Raw genomic sequence first — 22,728 nt, 5'->3', positions numbered from 1 at the left:
ATTAAATTGATGTATGTCGGTTTGTCGGGCTCGTATTGGACGATCAGTGTCACATGTTGTTTTCTAACGCTCTGAGTAGAAGAAATCGACATTTGTCGAATTATATTGACATGTATAAGTTTCTCGTTCTCTGATTGGACGATCATTGTCACATGTTGTATTCTTGTGCTCTGATTGGACGAAATCGACATATACCGAATTATATTGACATATGTAAGTAGCTCGTGCTCTCATTGGACGATCATTATCACATTCACATGTCATTTTCTAGTGCTCTTCTTTGGAAGAAATCGACATATGTGAATGACTACAAGCTATGAGACTATGTTGGCCTTAGCATTGACGGCAAAGCCGACCGTATTGGTCATCCTAGGCTTGCAAAGATAGTGATACTTACGAAACCAATTAATAACAATAATTGTCACATATTTCATCAGTTTTAAGCGTTTTCTTAACTTGTTAACGATACTAACACATATATAGTCTGATGTCATATCAAGTGAGATATTTTGTGCATAACATTGTATAGTTTGCAGCTGGTGTCATCCAAAGCAAGTTGTAAACTATGCTCACAATTGTTCACCACTTTTTCTTATACATTACATTTTTTTATAAAGGCTATATAATGTTTTAAACACTTTAGACGAACACCCAATTAAATAGATTGTTTTGCTGTGATCAACCGTGTAATTCTAAACCCGGTGGTAGCCTAAAGTTAGGCCATACTACCTAGGCCTCTATCACGTAGACAATGAGCGATAGAAAATGGCGAATAATTTAACGTTTTACTATGGACTGGGAGGGGAAGGGTAGGGAAGTGGTCAGTGGGTAGGGGAGTGGTCAGTGGGATGTCAGAGTTTGATGTCCAGCGATTCTAGTGAAGCAAAAACAAATTCACAAAAAAACACTGACACACACAACCAAAATAAGTTTAATCAATAAGTCAGTCAATGTTTATTCATTTTTCCCTTATAAAACGATTGAGAAACAGTGAATGACTAAATTAGCTGCATATAGAAACCACCCAAAAAATAATATTGATTAAATATGACAGTTAAAAATGCTTAACATACCAGTGATAAGATGATTTTTAAAGTTGTGCATATAAAAAAATAGATGATTTTTTTTTTATTAAACTCACACAATACAATATTGCATTAATTTTAATCTTGGTAATTAAGTAACCTAGCTACTATAGCTCAACACATCTAAATCTGTATTCAGTTTTATTTAGTTACTCATTTATTTAATAAATTTATTTATTTAATTATTTTATAAAATACGAAGTATAGCCAGTGTTGTATTTTGATACCGTTGTGGTCAATCATCGTTAGGAGTAATTGACACAGACAATTATAGTTCGTTTTCTATTACTGGTATGGGTTGGAAGGGGTCACTTTCTGTATAGCATTTTATCAAGGTCAGAACTAATAGGTGAATGAAACAAATCTGGTCGCAGTTTGAAGCCATTTCACATTTACAGCTAACTCCAGCTCCAGCATACTTTGTTCATCTCTGTCAAAAACAACCCCCGCCTCCCCCAATAAAATTAAGTATGTAATTATAGCTTATCTTTAGCCACAATGGAAATGGCAAATGACAGATTTGTGTAGACTAGCCAACTCATGAGATGGTTAGATGGTTACCAAGTTTGATTTTCAAACAGTTGTTTAAAATAATTTGCAGCTTTGTATATTCAATTTATAAATGAGTGACTAACGAAAGACAGGTTTTTGAATAAGTGAAGGACAATTTGAGACTTTCGTAAATGAAAGGAAGACAAACGGACGAAAAAAAGTGCAAGTTGTTAATATTTTAAAAATACCAGATTAAGAATTCTATAAAATGTTTGTCCATGGTAAAAAAAATGGTAGAGTAATATATAGTTTTTCATTCAAATATCAGTGTCGTAAACACATCCACATTATTAATAAAAATTGTCTGGAAATACAAGAATTCAATCAATGTTCAATGCCTAGCTTGAAGAAAGAAAAAAAGGGGAAAGGGTGGAGCTAGAAGACACGGTTTGAAAGATCAAGGAATAAGTCTATTAGACATTGACAAAACCCAACAGAATGATTAACGGCCTAGAGATGAATTAATCACCAAACTATCTAAGCATCTTCTTACGACAGGATGCGTAATTTACAAAAAAAAAGGGGTAAAAAAGAAAAGCGGGCAACCTCTGACATATTCTTACAATTCTAAAATGCTAAACGTGATATCTACCATGGACCTTTGCTTATTGATAACAGTAAATAGCAATATTGAAATATGTTAAAATGGTCACATATAGCTGCTATGTGGTCAATAAATTAAAAAAAAAATGTTAAAAAAAAATGAACCAGTGAATGTCTCAGTAATATTGGTTGTGCGGGTTAAAATGCTGTTGTCCTGGGTTAGGTGGGGCGGAAGCCATGCCCGATGCATTGGTGTAAAAAGGGTTTTGGTGCGGTTGCTCTTCAAACTGTAGGCGAGAGGAGAAAAGTCGAGCATGTTACTGATAATCAACAAGATCATCGTCGACAAAAATAGTAAAAATGGAGGGATGGAGAAATGGAGGGAACTCAAGAAAGAAGGGGAAGCAGAAAAAAATTAAACAACATATACGATGAGCAAAGATAATAGTAATAATAATAGTGCAGTATCAAAACAATGGTTTGGACGGCTTTGTTTCCATTTATTTGAATTATTTCAAAGAGAAATGCTTTCTAAACCAACAGCCTTCCTGACCTATCCAATATATTATTCACTGTCAAACAACTAACTTCTTTTCTTGACCTGATTAAGGTTTCACATTTTTTTTGGAGAGATTATCAAAATTCTTTGAATCAAAATCAAAAGGTCATTGTATAGTTAACTGTCCACAGTTTAACCAAACAAAACCAAATAATGTATCTATACAGGGACTTATTTTACAAAGGCTGGAAGGATCTGGGGGGGGGGGGGGTAAAAAAATCCTGAAATTTCTTTGATCCAAATCATCTCTCATCTTATCTGCTAGAGTGAAGCAAAAGTGCTTTGCAATTGTTATGCAAGATATGCTTTACACAATAGGCTACACAAGATATGCTTACACAAGATGCTATGCAAGGTATCATTACACAAGATGCTGTGCAAGATATGCTTACACAAAATGCTATGCAAGATATGCTTACACAAGATGCTATGCAAGATATGCTTACACAAAATGCTATGCAAGGTATCCTTACCCCATAGGCTACACAAGATATGCTTACACAAGATGCTATGCAAGGTATCATTACACAAGATGCTATGCAAGATATGCTTAAACAAGATGCTATGCAAGATATGCTTAAAAAGGAGGGAGCGTTGTGGTCAAGTGGTTAAGGCAGTGGACTTGTGATCTTAGGATTGCAGGTTTGAGTCCTGGCCAGATCATTGCGTTGTGTCCTTGGGCAAGGCACTTTATCTCCATTGCCTCTCTTCACCCAGGTGTATAAATGGGGACTTGTGAGGTAACTTGTAAATATAGTTGTGTGCGCCGGTTTGTGGCAGCACCCTATGGGAAGTCCCTCGGGGGACACGTGGTTGTGGTGCACTGTGGTGCCCCAGGAGAGACTGATTGAATTGTGCACACTTTGGTGTGTGGGTGTGACAAGTTACCAATGACCAAGGGTTAAGTTGTAAAGTCATGTGAGGAGGCATTAGCCTCATACAAGACTGTAAACCTTCAACTTTAAACAGGATGCTATGCAAGATATGCTTACTCAAGATGCTATGCAAGATATGCTTAAACAGGAGCTATGCAAGATATGCTTACACAAGATGATATGCAAGATATATGCTTACACAAAAAGCTACACAAGATGATAAAACTGCTACACAAAGGGAAAAGATGCATATTTTGTAGTACACAGGACATAAATGCTAAATTAAATTTGCTATATTGACTATAAACTCAATTCCACAAATTAACACTGAAAATGAGTCTAAACACTAAAATTATTCTCTGATGCCTGGCTGGTCATATCCATTACAGAATATGTTGTATCCATGCCATGAGAAGATGAATAGAACCATATACATACCCCTTGATGACCTGATGCCATATAGGGCCTCAAGAATTGTCGAGATGTAGATGGACCTCTCCCATCAGCTCTGGAAGTCCTATCTCTCATATGCTCCTGCAAGAAAACGACAGAGAGGAATGACACATCATGATATTTAAACAATCAAAATCTCTTCTCTTTTTTCGTGACGGGGCTTACCACTGCACGTTGCTTTGTATATGTTGTCTTGGCCAGTATTTAACCAAAGATACACACAATCTGAAACATAAATCGCAAGTACATGAACCACGTACGAACAAGACAAGCACAGCAGTAGCAGAGAAAGTTAATAATAGATGTAATGGACAGACCTACTCACCGTGTCCTTGGAAGTAAAACAACACTACAAAATCTTTTCAGAAAAAAATATTTGGACGGGAGTATGGTCGGAAGATGGGGGGCACACTGGAAATAATGTGTGTCATTGTTCTAAACTAGCTCAATATTAGAAACTAAGAATTCAAACTTCTCTAGCGTAGTGGTCGATTAGTCAATTCTAACGTGATAGCAAAGAAAATGTTCTCGGTGTAATGCCTAGATTTAACGAAAAGGTGTAAACTAACAACGTTAGAAAAAATAAATATCATAGTGCTCACATTAAGATATGGAGACTGGGTGATGACTTGAGCCAAGTGCCTCAGTCTATTTTCTCTTTCACGGAAGCTGTCCCTGGTGTCGGGGCGTGGGAAGCTATCGGAAGAGCGGGTATCGAAGGTGTCGTCGTCGCTGTATTCGTCTTCGTAGTACGGGCCCCGTATCCCGTAGGCAGATTCCCGAGTGGTGCGCTGACCGATGGGCATGTTGTAGAGCACGCGAGGATCCGGCCGGTAGTAGTTGCTGGCCTGAGGAGGCGGGTAACCTGCCAACGGCGGCCCTTGGGGTCGACGTTGCGAGACAAATATGCAACAGCAGAAGCAGCAGATGAGGACTAGGAATAGAACTGAAGCACCTCCAACAATGATCAGCACCAGTTCCAAGATGCTCAGTTCATCTGTAAAAAATATAAAAATATCCCCAAACTGAAATGTAATGCCGAAGCATGTCATGCAGTTTGATAGCTGACAATTAACAGAGCAGGGGTCTGTGGGGGCCGGGGTCTGTGGTGGCAGGGGTCCGTAGGGGCAGGGGTCTTGAGGGAGGACAGCCAGTCAAATCTAGTTTGTGACTGAAGTAAAATCATTCCACTCGTGTTCGACCCGTCTATAACTGGTGAGGAATCTTTCACTCGGCTAAAGTACTCACGAATCAGACATTGTAAACAGGAACATGTAAGATGTAGATGTCTTGAAAAGGCAGGAAGGATTTACTAAAGAATTTCTGGACCTGTATGAAATCTTAACCCTTGGGAGGAGAGTACGGCGATCACTGTTGTACTCACCATCAGGTTCAGGGGTGACCGGTGGTCTTGTGGGATATACCCTCTCGGTTACGTTGGCCCCTAGATCTTCCCTTGTGGTGGCATCCCGGGTCAAATTTCCGTCCGTAGTTATCTCTTCTCCATCCGTCGTCAATGGTGTGATGGTAGTAGTAGTCATCACTGTGGTAGACTCTGTGGTTACGACTGTAGAGACCTCCGTGGTTCCCTCTGTGGTTCCCTCCGTGGTTCCCTCCGTGGTTCCCTCTGTGGTGACCACAGTGGTTCCCTCTGTGGTGACCACAGTGGTAGCTTCCAGCTCGCACTGGTTTCCGTAGAATCCATCAGGACAACTAAAACAGACGGAAGATACAGTGATGTCGTCGGGTTGATGAAAGTTTCTGCTTTCGGCGCTCACTTATAAAATCTCAGAATTTCAGTTAAATCTTTCTTTTTCTCCCTTTTGGGAGTTAGTTCACTTGTTAAAAGTGTATGACCCAAGGTCATATATAGGTCATTTATGTACATATATAGCAATTTCCTTGACTAACCTACAGTCACAAGAACCTGTTACTATAGCAATTACTTGGGGAAAGTTCATGACCCTAGCACCACACGCTTTCACTACAAGAACTCTTCATTTCTTCGACTTCACCCACAGTAATAGTATCTTAAGATTGTAGCTTTTGTGTCCTTGGTGGCGGGGGGAGGGGGGGGGTTATGTCATCAAACTGACCCTACTTAAAGTCATCAATTCCTTAAAACCTACCTAGAGTCACAGCTAGGATCCCATTACACTTCATTTAGAAACATCCTACTTGGGGAAAGTACATGATCCTAGTATAACACTAGTACTCTACGCATACCGGTTCCCTTTGAATTACAATCATAGATATCTAGCATTGAAGCTTTATGTACTTTGGGGATAGTCCATGACCTTAGTATCACTAAATTAATTCCATATGCACCAGTTCCTTGACTTTACACCTACAGTCATAGTGGTCATAAGTTTTCTAGTATCGTAGCATTTAGTAGTAGCATTCTACTTGGGGAAAGTTCATGACCATAGTAACCACATACTATAAACAATACAGATACCAGTTCCTTAACTTACCTACATACATAGGATCCCAGAATTACAGAACAAGAAGCACCATTGAAGCAGTAACCATCAGGACACTCAACAACAATATCTGCAACAGCAAAGGACAAACAGAAAGAAAAAATATTACAACATTTTTTCTAACTCAAGTTTGCTCTAAAGGGAGCATTCCAGAAATGTTTCAGTATAGCTATTCTGGTTTTCAATATATTGTTTTTGGAAACATGAATGTCAGAAATATTTCCCCCCCCACCCATCCCCCTCCCCCAGTGGTAAAGACCTGCACTGATAGCAAACAGTCTACAATGTATTTCAAATTAAAATTAATTTTGTGCCTACAGTTTAAAAGACAAAAGGAGTTTCTTAGAATGCATATAGAATTCATGTTAAGTTTAATGGCACGCATACATTAATGAAGCTATCAAAACCTTTCGAAGACAAATCAAAAACCAATCAAAACATTGACTTGATGAATTCATTCATTCTACTATTGCACTTGAAGAAGTAGAAGAAGTTGTAAGAAGTTTTTAAACTAGCTAGTCTTGAAAACATACAAATTTAAAAGAAAAAAAAACATAGACTTACATGAAGCAATGGCTACATTTTTCTTTAATAATTTGTTTTTACATTGCTTTATTCTTTACGCACTTCCATCAGTTTGAAATTAAAATCGTCACAATTCGTTCACTAATTCTCTGACTGGATGGAATTAATTTTGGAGCAAGGGATAAAAGGAAAAGCCTTTGAAAAGATTAGGGCTGTAAATTTGAAAGTGAAAGTGACTATGTATGATAACTCACAGTCCACATCGATGGCTGCCACCAAGAGGGTCAGGTTTCCTAGGGTTTCTGTCCCACTGATGAGGACTCCATCTCCATTCTGCTCATCTAATATGCTCCCTAGAAGGATAGTTTCCAGAGCTGTCGCAGTGGTAGAAGCATCTAACTCAAACACAACCGTCCATATTGCCTGGATGCTACCGGGGCTAAAACTGTTGACGTAACAATCCACCAAGTAGGGCTGCAGTGTCGGTTCCAATATGTATGAGTATCGTACCTGCGAAAAGTAAAAACCAACAAGATCATATACTTGTATCATTATCATATACTTGTATCAATATCAGATACTTGTATCAATATCATATACTTGTATCAATATTCTTGTATCAAGTTGCATTTTCTAGGAATTTCTATAGCTTGCCCTGAAATGTACATTCATAGATATAAGGAACTGTTTGGTTTTCTTATAGATTTGGCTTGCTAGTCAAATTGTTTGGTCACCTATTGCCATCATCTTACAGTATATAGAAAGTTTATACCAAACAGAAAGTTTGGATTTACAATGTAAATAGAAACAGGCCTGCAGTTCATGTTCTGTGTATGTGATACACTCACTGTATAACATAGCTCACCATCTTTTATCCTGAATAAAAAGTATACTAAAAAAATATTTTGGACATCTTCTGTGACATCGATCCAAGAAAAAACACAGATTACTGTCCATTGTCTGTTTCCCCGTGGTTCCCCACTGCACCTATGGTTCACCATCGCCCCCTATAGCTCCCCATCCCCCCTACAGGTCCCCATCACCACCTATGGTTCCCCATCGCCCCCTATGGTTCCCCATTGCCCCCTGTGGATCAACCATTGCACCTGTAATTCCCCGTTGCTACTATGGTTCCCAATCGCCCCCTGTGGCTCCCTGTTGCCCCTATTGTTGCCTGTTGCCCCTATGGTTTCCACTGCCCCTATGGTTCACCATTCCCTCTATGAATCCCCATCAACCCCCTATGGTTCCCTGTTGCCCCCTTGGATCAGCGATATGATGCATCTTTCCAAAAACAAAATTACTATAAAAGCCTTACACTTCCGCAGACCCGATTTTCCAGAATTTTGAAATCCAACGATGTAGAATCGTAGTAAACATCTGAAAACTCAGCATCCTCCGCGACATTATTAACTTCCAGTATAGTGAACTGACCCTGGTACCCTTTGTATACTGAAAAAGATATCAAACCAAATGAAAAAAAAAAATTATACAATCTGTAAACAAAATGCCATCTGCACAGAGAATAACTGACAGAAAGAATAAAAGGTTACTTAATACACACGCTTTCAAATTTGTTTAAGATCAAGCTCTATACTAAGAGAATAGTACCTACAGTGGTTGCAGCAGGCCAGTACATACAATAGCCAGGAAGTCTTGAGGGGGCACCAACATTTTAAGGAGGGGCACAATACTTCTGCCCTGGAAGTTGCACACATAGTGACTCAGATGGGCGGGGGGAAGGGGAGGGAGGGAGATGGGTGGCGGCACCATCCCTGTTCCTGGGAATGGCTACAGGCTTGAATTGAAGGCATTGCTGAACATATGGTGCTGAATATATGTTTAACTTTTGAGTGTAAACTAAAATGACTGCTCAGTAACAGACATATACTATACCCAGGCATTCACCAGTTAGTTTACAATGCTATAGGCAGCCCTAACATGGAATTTTATATAAAAAAAGCCACCACAAGACTTATTCACCAACAGCTTTCTGTTCAGTAGTTGACTATTTATGACTCTACATAACACAGTTCCTACAATGTTACTCAAACAAATTTCATTCTGGTAGACTAGTTCAACCCTTATGAACTTTATTTGACCATTCCCAATTTTCCTGAGATCAGCTTCCCTAATAACTTCAATAATAAACAAAAGTTGAAGTGTTCATTTCTCACCTCTCCCGTCCCTTCCCCACCCCCCCCCCCTGGCCACCCTCTCTTCAACACCCATCTACATCTTAGCCATCTCAGGTTGAGTTTCTTCTTCAAAGGACATTTCTGTCTTTTGATCAGTTATATAGTGAAGTGATGTTCCTCTCTAAGTGTATCTAACATCAAATAAATTCTTCATTCTAAGTCATAGCATAGATTCACTGATATCGATGATGATGATATGGCATTCAACAACCGGTTACAACACTTACAGACACACATGACACCATCCCTGAAGTAGCCAGCTTCTTGTCTGCATTCACAGGTGAAGCTTCCGACCGTGTTCATGCACGCCTCACCCTCTTCGGTACAAGGATCACTATCACATTCGTTGATGTCTGTAGAATGGAATAGAATAGAATATAGAATAATATAGAATAAAATAGAATACAATAGAACAAAATAGAAATAGAACAAAATAAAAATAGAACAAAATAGAAAAAGAATAAAGAATAGAATAGAATAGATCAAAAACAATATAAGGAAACTTGGTGCCAAGATGATAATTGTTGAAAATTTGGTAACTAAAATCTTCAATTTCTGAAATGCACACAAACACACATGACAGAAATGCCTCAATTGACAGACAAATGCATGGTCTGCAATCTTACCACTGCAGGAGATGAAACCTGAAATGTACACACACTCACGACAGAAATGCTTCAAACATTGACAGATCAATTCACAAACAAGTGCATGGTCTGCAATCTTACCACATCAGGAGATGAAACTTGAAATGCACACACACTCACCACAGAAATGCTTCAAACATTGACAGATCAATTCACAGACAAGTGCATGGTCTGCAATCTTACCACTGCAGGAGATGAAACCTGAAATGTACACACACTCACGACAGAAATGCTTCAAATATTTACAGATCAATTCACAGACAAGTGCATGGTCTGCAATCTTACCACTGCAGGAGATGAAACCGTCACCCATGAAGCCATCGTTACAATCACAGGTATAGTTGTTGCTCGTACCAAGGAAGGTACACATTGCATTGTTCACACAGTCATCTGTCTGTTCCTCACATGGATTCATAACTGCGAGAAGAAGGAAAAAGTGGCAATTACTATAACCCTATTATTGAGAGAGTAGAGGTAGGCGTGGGGATGCAATGTAGTATCATTATCAGACTATTTCACTTCTAGCGTATGCTGCCTGTACAAGAAAAGCCCTCATGGATTTGCTCAAAGTTTACCACATACCACTACAAACCACTTTATAGCATGTTTACAGTAATTGTGTGAAGACAGGTATAAGCAAAGAGTAAACAAATCTAAAATTATTTGCTACTGGTAGTAGATTATTCATGAGAAAGATGATTACACCTGATGTGGGTAGTCTATATTGTCACCAAGCTCGGTCAGTACTGCTACAGCCACAGAAGATTGCCATGGGAGGGGAGAGGAGAGGGGAGGAGGGGAGAGAAGGGGAGAGGAAGAGAGAGGAGGAAAGAGGAGGGGAGAGGAGGGGAGAGGAGTGGAGGGGAGGGGTGTGGTTGGGATGAAGACTGTTTCTGTCTGTGTCATTCTTTTGTTTCTCTTTCCTTGACCGTTTGATAAGCACTGCTTCTGTCAATTATTAAGTCTCCCTGCACTTTTTGCAAAAATATTTCCAATACTTGAACTGTTTGCAGTGCTGAGTAATTTCTACTTTCGTGTCTACTTTTATGTTATATATATTTGTACATACTGAAATAAATATATATTAATCACCGGTGAAAGATGACATGCTATTTGTACTTGTGCTTACTTGTCATGTACTCAAAACCATACAAAAGCAGGTCCTACATAGAGGAAATCTACCTGAAAATCTACCTGAGTAAGTACTCAAGCTGGTGAAAATCATACTCGCATGCCACCGTACTCTTCCATTAACATTTCAAAAGTGATTCCTGCTGCGGCTCTTGCATTTTCGTACTAGCAGTTTTAAGTAAATCCATATAAACGAAAAACGATTATTTGTGAATATAATTATTTTCGAGGATAAATATTACCAGGTAACAAGATTGGTGGTCCCTCTTCCATTTATGAAGATTACTGCTAATATTTTGCTAATTAAGATATAGCCAACAGCTCGAGACAATAAGCCCCTTCCCTCTCCTCCTCCTTCCCCGCCCCACCCCCCTCCCCCCTGGTTTGTAATGTAGCATCATATTATGTAATGAGGTGAGGTGACTACACTTACTTGGTTCACCGATTACGATGGTATTAAAGTCGAGGATACTGTCCGGTGCCACAATTCTGTCGTCAACTAAACCATCAGAAAATGCAAGGGATACTTCCTGCTCGGTAGTGTTCGTGTTCTGCAGCAAGTCAACGGTGAACTGAACATTTGCACCGCCCTCCACGAGGGTACATCCTCGTATGGTGACTCCAAGAAAATCGGTTAGCGAACTTGCATTGAACAAAGCGACCAGCTGGAAATTGAAAATACAATAAAAAAAAGATGGATATTTGGTTGAGTTTTATTTTATTTTGAGTTTAAATCTTTTTATATTGCTCCGAAAAATTCCTCTGAAGGATAACAAAAGACCAACTATAATCGTCTTTGATGATGATACAGACAATTATTTGAAGACGACCAATTAAGTATCCTCCAAATGAATCCATCAGTATCGATCTCCTCAAATTCTTCTGTTTGGAGCATTTTAGTAGACTTCAAAAGGTACAGCCTAGAGTATTAAAGACAATTGTAATCTCCACTATGTATATAGATATATCACGATTACTAGATTTATCAACCAAACCATCAAATATTTATAAACTTTATAAACTCTATATAAACTCTATATAAACGCTATATAAACACTATATAAACACTTTATAAACTTGATAAACACTTAATAAACTCAGCGTCCTGAAGGTTCAAATGTTGAAAGCTCAGTTGGAAACTGAAATTAGTGAATATTCCATAACATGGGAAAACCCAGATATGATCAAGCAAATTTCCATTACTAAATCCCCCACTCCATATATATACACAACATATCTAGCAATCTATATACATAAAAATGGAATTAAACAAAAAAGGAAGAAATTAAAGACACACCTTGTACGATCTCACTTTTATTGTGTAATTTGCTGTAGTATTAGGTAAAGCATTACTGCATACGACATTACATGAATAAGCGAGGGCTATATAAAGTTTGGAATAATGAAACCATATGAGACTATGTAATAGCACACTAGTCAAAGCTGATATTACATTTGGCATCATCGATGCCTATTAACTTTGAAATACTATACTCACATCTGCCTGTAGCATTGGTTTACTCTCAGACTGGAACATATCTGTGTAAAGACCTCTCAACACCACTATCCCTTTAATGTCACTGAACACAGCCGCAATAGAAAATGACCTGGCAGCTGGAAAAACAAAATTGCAAAAAGATTAACAAAAATAAGGCTTTTTTGAAACTAAGTAAAGCTTTCACAGATGGAAGCCATCTGGGATAGCACTTTGATAAAATGGAGATCGAAGTTTTGAAATCTGAAATGTTTAAAAAAAAATGTGATTAAAGAATCTGGCAACAGCTGAGTGAGTGCTACCTTAATGTCTGTGATATAGTTTGTAAATATCACTTGTGCACAGACTGAAGGAAAATAGTGGGAAAGGAAGGGGGAGGGATAAGAAGAGGGGATTGGAAGAGGAAGGGATGAAGAAAGCGATTAGGGATAAAGGGGGGGGGATGGGTGTCTGGTGGTGTGCTGTTTCCATTTACAGATGGATTGATCTTAGTATTGTGTTTCAAAAAAAACTTACAATTACAGGCACCATCCATGCTATAGAACCCTGTTTGGCAAATACAATTGAAGCCGCCCATAGTATTCTCGCAACGAGAATTGCTCACATTCTGACAGGGTCTCATCAAACATTCGTCGATATCTAGAGAGAGAAGCGATACAGGAGATGAATCGAAAACAAATAAAGAGACATAGGACACAATAAAATGGGGTGGCGCTATCCCGGTTTTTTTAATTATTCTCGGCATTCCCTGATTGCATGCATGGGGCTGGGACGCTGCAACAATCTCAATGGCCTAAATATCTGTCATTTTGTTCTGTGGAGATCGAATCAGTTAAAGTGATGGTTTGGAGTTCCTTGAACCAAAATGAAAACAGATTAACGCAAGTCAAACTTTGTTACTGTTTTCTAATAGTAATAGGCAAGTGATATGTTTTTGTGATTTGCCTTACCTGTGCATGTGCCATTGACCAATTCGTATCCATCTGCGCATGTGCAGAAGTACGAGCCAAAGTTATTGAGGCAGACTTCATTGGTTCCGCATGGATCCAGGATGCACTCATTAAAATCTTAAGAAACCGAATGAGAAAGGAGAAGAGAGAGACGTAGAATATAGCAGAATAAGGCCAAGATTATTTCAAATATTTGTGGCTAATTTCCTTTCATAAATGAAGAATGAACTTAAATATTTATGAACACAAAATGGAACTAATTGTTATTGCAGCTAGTTTGTCATCTGCTACCATAACATTATTATAAAAAAATTATAAAATATTAAAAAATAAAATTAAAAAATCTGCTTCCCGATTGAACTCAAACAACCGCCAAAACTCTACTTATTGTTTTCAGTGCAACTTGATACCATATGTGTATATGGTATGTAAGACACTGCATTCTGCAAGTTAGTAGTGTTAATGCTAAGTGTTCTGCATGCCATTCCTGTAGTGCTGGTTAGTACTTTTCAGTGCTTACTACAATTAAAGATGTGGAACTATATGTACAAGTTGGGCTGAAAAGTTTTAGTGATCCATGAAATTGTGAGGAAAAGAACCTTAATATAAGAAGAAATATGATATTTTTGAAATAATCAACTTTGGCAACACAGAAAGCAGAAAAACTGCCCATTTGATGTTTGATGCTCTATTAATCCTCTCTGTCCACTAATCCCCTTAAATCTATCTCTTTGTGTTCACCTTGCTCATTAACCTGTCTGTATTCTGTGCGTGTTTTTGTCCTTTCTCTTACTGTTACTTGTCATTTTACTAGCATTTGAAGAAGCTCCTGCTAGGATCGAAACGTCAGGCCAACTTTCTTTTACACATACCCTTACACAGGCTCTCTAGTAGATAAGCAGTTTGCTAACAGTTTTATTTGAAAAGTTTTATTTTTCTCCACACCTTTCTGTCTTAGTCCTTCTCCAGTTAATTCCCTACCCCCTTCCCTTAACCCGATCTTTGTCCCTCCACTGTTTATCTCCTACCTCTCCTCTTCCCCTGTTGCTTTCTTTTCTCCATCCCTTGTCTACTTATCCCCTTACATGTATCTCATTGTGTTCACCTTGCTCATTAACCTGTCTGTATTCTGTGCGTGTTTTTGTCCCTTCTGTTACTGTTACTTCTCATTTAGCCTTTGAAGAAGATCCTGCTAGGATCAGAACGTCAGGCCAACTTACTTTTACACATTCTCTTACACAGGTTCTTTAGTGGATAAGCAGTTTGCTAACAGTTTTGTTTTATTTTGATGTATTTATTTCATTTTATTTTGATGTAATTATTTTATTTTGATGTATTTATTTTATTTTAATGTATTTATTTTATTTTATTTTTAGATTTTCTGTATTGAGAGGAACACTCACCATCACATTCTCTTCCAGTTATTGTACTGACAGAGAGGAACCCAGGCTGACAGGTGCAGAAGTAGCTGCCTATCGTATTAGTGCAATCGGCCAAAGGGTGACAGTCATCACTGCCTCCACATTCATTGACATCTGAAATTAAGGACAGAAAATACAACAATGTTTCACTGTCCTGGTGGCTATCCAGCTGGGCCCTTACTTCGTGGCAATCCATATATAGCCATATCTTTGCTGGAGGGAGCCAATCAGAAGCCACGGTTCCTTGCATATCATTAAATTACGGACCTCATCAAAATTTCAACTGATACCATCCAAACAGCTCCAGGAAAGGGGATGTCGAGAGAAATGTGACTTTTATGTAATATTAAATAAACGAACAACGGATTATTATGGAAGACCGGCTGAAAAATTTCAAAAACAAATGGAAGACATGAAAAGAAAAAAACTAATTGAACGATGGACATTCAACAACTAGATCTACTATTCAACAAATGTATCTGATATTCAACTATCAACTATTCAACAACTACATCTACTATTCAACTATTCAAAAAATGTATCTATTATTCAACTATCAACTATTCAACAACTACATCTACTATTCAACAAATGTATCTGATATTCAACTATCAACTATTCACCAACTACATCTACTATTCAACAAATGTATCTCATATTCAACTATTAACTATTCAACAACTACATCTACTATTCAACAAATGTATCTCATATTCAACTATTAACTATTCAACAACTACATCTACTATTCAACAAATGTATCTCATATTCAACTATTAACTATTCAACAACTACATCTACTATTCAACAAATGCATCTAATATTCAACTATCAACTATTCACCAACTACATCTACTATTCAACAAAATACATCAATCCCAACTAACCTGCACAGGTGAATCCACTGCCACTGTATCCAGTGTCACAGGTGCAAGTAAACCCTCCGATGTAATTCTCACACGTCGCAACACTGCTGCATCCGTCAGAATTTTCGGCACATTCGTCAATGTCTTCGCAAAGTACGAATCCATCACCACGGTAACCCTCATTGCAGGTACACAGATAACTCCCATCTGAGTTGCTACAGGTACTATTGCCTATACATCCATTGATTGTCTGGCATTCATTGACGTCTGTGAAATAAGCCACAAAAGATGCCACTTTATTAGTCTGTATATTTCCCCCTGTCCCCCCCCCCCCAAAAAAAAATGTGATAGAAAAAGTGAAATCAAATTGTATATATATTTCTTTATAAAATTTCATAACCTCATCTGTCGCCAACAGTCTAAAACACAAATCCATCAGTTTCATTTGCAGGAAAAGTTCACCAATTCTTTTCTTGCATATTTAAACTACTGTGAATAATCTATAAAAAGCGATGAAACCCAAGATTTTTTGTTTTTGGTGTTCCGCATTATCGACCCCTAAAGAGAATGCATGGAAGGTTAAGCGTGCAAACCTGTACAAAATGTGCCGCTGCCCATGTAGCCAGTATCGCATTTGCACTGGTAGCTGCCATCCAAGTCCATACAAATCGCGTTAGGATGACAGTCGGCTGCCCTGGGATCGCTTGTGGGTAGGTTGCATTCATTAACATCTGTATAAGAGAGAGGGTAGAAAAAAACCATAACATTATGGGTGGAAAACTTTCAGCTAGACACAACTGGATGGTGACACTAATGTGGGTAGGCTTATGGTTAGGCTGCATTCATTAACATCTGTATAAAAGAGAGGGTAGAAACAAACCAAAACATTATGGGAGGAAAACTTTCAGCTAAACACAACTGGGAGGTGACACTAAAGTGACACTAAAGTGACACTAATGTGACACCAATGTGACATATTTGGATTCCTCTTCAGTCCAAGTAGCCTGCTCATTATTTTGCCTGCCCTTTTACAGCGAGTTATTGACGATATTCTCCGATAGTGTAACTTTTGCTTTACAAAAGTTTAACGTCGTAATTTCGAAGCTATGAAGTCGTGCAATAATGAAACAGAAAGGAAGAATTTAAGAAGTCACCAATCAAATCATTAATAAGATTCTGGTCATTGCTGGTACTCACTGACACACGTCTGCCCATTGCCTTCATAACCATCATTACAGGTACACATGAAAGACCCAGCGGTGTTTGAACAGTTCGCATTAATCGAGCAGTTTGAAAGGATACTGGTAGTACATTCGTCAACATCTGAAAGAGACGAGAGCAAAACAACTGATGAAACCCGATTTCTTATACAAATCTCCACAGTGTTTTAAACTGCACAGGCATGGCAATACATCAGAGTAGAGAGAGACTTGTCTTCCTCTGTCTAAGTCACCATGACAACAACATAGTTGCTCCCATAATGCATTGAAAGCAAAAGGAAAATAAAACTGGTGTAAGGATGCAAATGGTGATGCAATCTTCATATCAGAACAGTATGCCCACGTTGAAGGCATAAAAGTTACTGTTATAAAATTTGACCTGACCTGACCTGACCTGACCATTCAATTGCAACAGAAATCTTCTTCAGAGGCAAACAACGGACAAGTAAATGGATGGGAAAAACAACATACCCTGGGAGGGGGAGTTTCCTTTAAAAAAAAAAATTCTCATAATTACTGATGTAATGGGAAGAAATACTGACCTAAACAAAATAATCCATTGCCACTGAAGCCTTCATTACATGTACAAACAAACGACCCAGCAGTGTTGGAGCAATCGGCAAAGACATCACACATTCCAACACCAGCACATTCATTAATATCTGAAGCAGAAAAAACATAGAGAAAATTAAGAATCGGCAGATCAGCGTTTATATGTCTCTCTGTAGCAAAATAAAAAAGGTGAAGACATTTTTGGTGAGAAGGATGAAATCACTGCGAGAAGGATGAGATGAGGATGAGGCGAGAAGGATGAAATCAAACCCAGAAGGATGAAATCACCGCAGACGAAAACTATCAAAACCAAGATTCAGACACTCAGCTACGTTAATAGCAAATGTCGTTGAGCTTGCCTTACTTTCCATTCAAAACTGAAATTGTTTCCTAAAAATCAAGAGACCAAGAAACCCAACAAGCAGAATACACACATTTGGACGGAATGATTTTGCTTTCACACAGTCGGTGTTGCCCTCAAAGTATGCCAAAGGTCAGATAAAGGTCACCCGTGCTCTAAATTTAAACGAACATATTTACCGCCATTCCAAGACCAGTCATCCACACTGATATATTGAATTCTCTATTCTAACAATCCTTTGAATGTACGGGGAGTTTGATATGGAGAATAAGAAATTCCAAGAAAGTACTTTCTAGCAACTTTAAACATGCTAAAATTTGGGGTCAAATACCGATGACCTACAGTAGAATGTACACTACTATTTTAACACGGACTCACCCACACAGATCTGGCCATTGCCGTCGTACCCCTCATTGCATGTACACACATATGATCCAAGCGTGTTGTTGCAACTGGCTTGCGCACTGCAATCATTCACTCCCAGGCATTCGTTAACATCTGTGAGGATGAAAACAGGAATTGAACAATACAGATGGGTGGAGTCCCTCCTGGACTACCTCTTGTGGTCCTAATTCTTGAGCTATTGTTCTTACTCTATTGTTGTATTTATTCTATTGTTGTATGTATTCTATTGTATGTATTCTATTGTTGTTGAATCACTAATTATAGTCTTCATATTAGCTACATCCACAGAGCTAGCCTCTCATGCAAATTTTTTTTAAACAAATTTCCATACCTAGTATGGAACCTTGTAGGTCCTTACTTTTTTGACATGATATTGTTGCATTTATCCTCTTATTATTTCATTTCATTGTTATTCTAATCTATTGTCTTTCTGCGGCCATGCACGCATGCACAGAGTCTCACACACTATTGACTGTAATGTATAAAGGTTTCCCTGACTGTTCAACTGATAGTTGACTCAGCAACGTATTATTCCGTAACGATTTCAAGGCTACAAAAAATGGAACATTCATCTCCATTGGATGAATCAAAACAAATCAGCACCGGTGCTGTGGATGAGTGGATAAATGCGGTGGAATAGTAACGTGGCATAGTAAGGTGGGTTTTGTGGGTTTTCAAGGTGGGTTTTTCAAGAGCAATTTACGGTTTCGCCATCTGAAATTACTTTCTAAATTGAAAATATTCCAAATTTCAGGACAAATGTTGAATTGGAAGCCACCCGAAGTGTAAGTTGTAATCCATAGGCCCTTGCAGGGCGTCTCCTACATTTGTGGTGGCTAAAGCATCGTAAATATAACTGCTGGTTATTATTATTATTATTGTTATTAAATGAAAAACAAGAATCTGATATAATACTGATCCTGACTGATAGGAAAAGAAGAAAATTTTTAACCTGAACAAACTGCACCCGTTCTTTCAAATCCTGCGTTACACATACAACGGAAACCGCCCACTTCATTGATACAGGTAGAGGTAACCTCATTACAGTCGTCCAAGCCTTCTGCACACTCATCGATGTCTATGAATGAGAAGGGGGAAACAATAGAAAACTTCAAATAATATTAAACACTGGGCAGTTTGGGGTACTACAACTTAAACACCCAGTTGAAACTGGTGTCAAATTATATCTTAGACCTAGTTTCCAACTGTAGCATTTGGCCAGAATTTCCAATGAAGGGAGGTGGGAGCACATGAGTAAGTGGAAGGGCGAAGTTTTCTTGCATCATCATCATTCCACAAATAAATAAAAGCAGAAAAGCTGCACATTCTTCAGGTTGAAGTACATACCTCCAATGGATCCCCACCCCTCCCCTCCCCCACCCCTCCCCCACCCCTCCCCCACCCCTCCCCAAGACCATCAAACTACTTGGACAGTAAACTGACAGATGCATGCATGCTTCACCACTCGGCTACAAAGTATCTAGGCTGTATGTAATTACAATGTCACAAAATTGTCTGATTTTAGCTACAACATCCATAAAATTCTCGAGACAAGCGCTCCCCTAGTTTAGAGTGTAAAAGATATTTATTAAAGAAATGAGAAACAAAATTATGGTGAGAAATCAGGACATGAAAGTATGAAAGAAATGTTACCATTGCAAGTTCTTCCGTTATCTGCCAGTCTGTACCCGTCATCGCAAGAGCAGAGATAACCACCTTCGGTGTTATTACAGACTTGTTCACACATATTCAAATCAGAATCTTGACACTCGTTGATGTCTGCAGGGGAAAGAAAAAAGACCTTGTATGTTTTATAACAGCTATAAAGACGGATCTTTGAGCAAAAGTATCAATCTCGATATTTCACACAGACCACTACCTGTGCAGGTTACATTTCAATACCACTTTTATTTGAGTAGTTACTCATTAAAATGTAGAAGCCCATCAAAAGTAACTACTGTTGGCGCACATAGTTTAGCACACATACCGTTGGATATGAAGAATGCCACTAGAAAAGCATCTTAAATGACATATTTGTACGTTGCATTTGAGGTTACATTTTCATGAAGGTGGGAGGGGGGGGGGTTTGGGGTTGTAGGATGGTGAAATTTGATGCTGCAGTACGCAAATGACAAAAAAGGTCAAGGAATTACTGCTTAACTCAAGTTTTAATGCAAATCCTTAAACATTTCCACCTGGCAACCATAAAAATACTTACCACGGTACAAACTTCTTTATTATATCTTAAATTTAATGATAAAGATATTTGCTATTTGTTGTGGTACAAAGCCTTTGAATTGTTGCAAAGATGTAACTAAGCAATTAACTTAGTTTATAATTTTAATAATTTTAATAATAATAATATTAATAATAATTATAATAATAATATAATTATAAATATAAATAATAATAGTATTATAAATAATAATAATATTATAAATAATAATAAATAATATTATACATATTAAATAATAATAAATAATAATAATATAATTATATAATAATAATAATTTTAATAATAATAATAATAATTATTTTAATAATTTGAATTTTAGTTTATAAATTTATAATTTACCAATGCAGAGCGTCTCATTGTCAGGGGATAACTCATAGCCTTCGTAACATAAACAGGTCTCATTGCCACCGTTGTAGACACACTGCCCATTGATGCATCTGTCCACGGTGCAATTTACTTGCGCTGGGGAGGAAAATTCAACATTTTCAAATTTCAGCAGGTGAAACTGATTTGTGTATTTTTTATTATTAAAGGCAAGTGTGGTGCATTTCAGCTACAGGAATTGTTCTGATGGATTAATTGCTAAGGAGGTACGTAGACACACACTATTAGAACAATATCGAACAAGAACGGATTCCAACATAAGAGAATGGTGTGAAATATCAGGGAGAGAGTAGAGGCAAGACCATGACATTAATTTTTACTAATGTCTTGATGTTTTGTAGGAAAATAGACATATTTAACAAGAATGGAGAAAATTGACATCACTTTTTTTTTACTTGACATAAGGTTGCAAAACCTTTCTTCCAGTTAAATGCTTTAAATACACATGTGCAGTAATTTCCAACAAAGATAATTTTTTGCTTTTCATACACTCAAAACTAATAAAGTGACTTGCCACTTTCAAATACCAATGCTCAAGTCATCAACTTGCGTATTAAGCGTTGTAATTTTCAATAGCAATTTCCTATTTCCATTTTTTGCTATTCATACACTCAAAACTAATTGAACAATCATAAACATCTGATCTTTTAAGGTACAATAGCCGACTCGACACTTTCAAATACCAATGCTCAAGTCATCAACCCTGTTATTAAATGTTGGTACACTCTCCATTGACAATGCTCATATCTCGAACCTTTAGTATTGAATGTTTGTTTCACACAACTACTCACGTGTACAACCTCCATTGCCGTCGTCAAGGAAACCTTCAAAACAGTAGCAGTAGAATCCACCTGCTGTGTTGTTGCAGCCCTGTGTGCAGTTGTCAATGTTCAAAGCGCACTCATCAACATCTAAACACAAACAGATCATAACATAAATGAGACTTAGAATTGTTGGTCAAAAATCATTAGACACATCACTTTCAGGAATCCTTTTGCTCTTCCCATTAAAAAAAAAACAATATCAAGGTTTGTATAACTTTTTTTTTTCAATGTTTTTTGTTATTTTTCTTTACAAATTTCAAACAAAGTCCAAGAATGCAGTAAGCTACTTGAAAGTTCCTCCAGACGTCCAAATTTATAAGGTTAGGAGTCACGTGACACCCCCTATCGAAATCATATCTTTAAACAAGTTTGATACCAATTTATGATGGGACAAGTTACCTGTGAGGTAACTTGTCATTGGGCGAAGTATATAACTGCTGCCGACTGTAGGGATTGTCTCTGGGACAGGTTATCATTGACCAGGGGTAATATAACGTCTGTAAAGCGCTTTGAGACCTATCTATATTAAAAGCAAATATTATTATTATTATATTATTTTGTTACCGTTGCATAGATTGGGTTCAGAGGTATCAATCTCATAGCCGGATCTACAGGAACACGTGAAGCCTCCGATGAAGTTAGAACAGATCTGGTCGCAATCGTCCTGGTCTGTGGCACACTCGTCAATATCTAGAAGAAAGCAGCAGGACAATGCCTCATCAAGATGGAGAGTTTAACATATAGAATAGCAGCACTATTATTTCAATGCATTTGTTTAGTTATTTGTTTGTGTGGGTTCTTGCCTTCCCTTTTATACCCATTTCATTTGGTTGAGAAAATATATGTTGCTAACATGTAACCCTTAGATACCTCAAACTGTTTCAAAAACTGTTTTTCACATTGTGTAGAAAATGTCCATTCATTGCAAAAATTGTCAATTAAGCTCATCAGGTGTAAATCGGT

General features: G+C 37.8%; 1 protein-coding gene across 1 annotated transcript in view; it reads right to left on the bottom strand.

The window, feature by feature from the left end:
• Positions 1-926: 926 nt before the first annotated feature.
• The window catches only part of LOC139964230 (uncharacterized), an 87,999-nt gene continuing 66,197 nt past the window's right edge, over positions 927-22,728 (bottom strand). Inside the window, exons 40-63 of the mRNA XM_071965676.1 lie at positions 22,330-22,455; positions 21,733-21,852; positions 20,897-21,019; positions 19,975-20,100; positions 19,274-19,399; positions 18,295-18,414; positions 17,546-17,665; positions 16,981-17,106; positions 16,377-16,514; positions 15,805-16,050; positions 14,900-15,031; positions 13,497-13,613; positions 13,063-13,185; positions 12,550-12,665; positions 11,485-11,716; positions 10,206-10,337; positions 9,501-9,626; positions 8,394-8,527; positions 7,330-7,585; positions 6,542-6,620; positions 5,452-5,780; positions 4,670-5,064; positions 4,053-4,148; positions 927-2,467 (exon numbers count right to left, since the gene is read on the bottom strand). Coding sequence (XP_071821777.1) covers positions 2,357-2,467; positions 4,053-4,148; positions 4,670-5,064; positions 5,452-5,780; positions 6,542-6,620; positions 7,330-7,585; positions 8,394-8,527; positions 9,501-9,626; positions 10,206-10,337; positions 11,485-11,716; positions 12,550-12,665; positions 13,063-13,185; positions 13,497-13,613; positions 14,900-15,031; positions 15,805-16,050; positions 16,377-16,514; positions 16,981-17,106; positions 17,546-17,665; positions 18,295-18,414; positions 19,274-19,399; positions 19,975-20,100; positions 20,897-21,019; positions 21,733-21,852; positions 22,330-22,455 — 3,749 coding nt within the window. The 3' untranslated portion in view covers positions 927-2,356. The remainder of the gene's footprint in view (positions 2,468-4,052; positions 4,149-4,669; positions 5,065-5,451; positions 5,781-6,541; positions 6,621-7,329; positions 7,586-8,393; positions 8,528-9,500; positions 9,627-10,205; positions 10,338-11,484; positions 11,717-12,549; positions 12,666-13,062; positions 13,186-13,496; positions 13,614-14,899; positions 15,032-15,804; positions 16,051-16,376; positions 16,515-16,980; positions 17,107-17,545; positions 17,666-18,294; positions 18,415-19,273; positions 19,400-19,974; positions 20,101-20,896; positions 21,020-21,732; positions 21,853-22,329; positions 22,456-22,728) is intronic.

Source organism: Apostichopus japonicus, chromosome 22 (assembly GCF_037975245.1).
Source record: "Apostichopus japonicus isolate 1M-3 chromosome 22, ASM3797524v1, whole genome shotgun sequence".
Taxonomy (NCBI): Eukaryota; Metazoa; Echinodermata; class Holothuroidea; order Aspidochirotida; family Stichopodidae; genus Apostichopus; species Apostichopus japonicus.
Note: the sequence above shows the minus strand (reverse complement) of the source record. Positions and strands in the feature narration are given on the sequence as shown.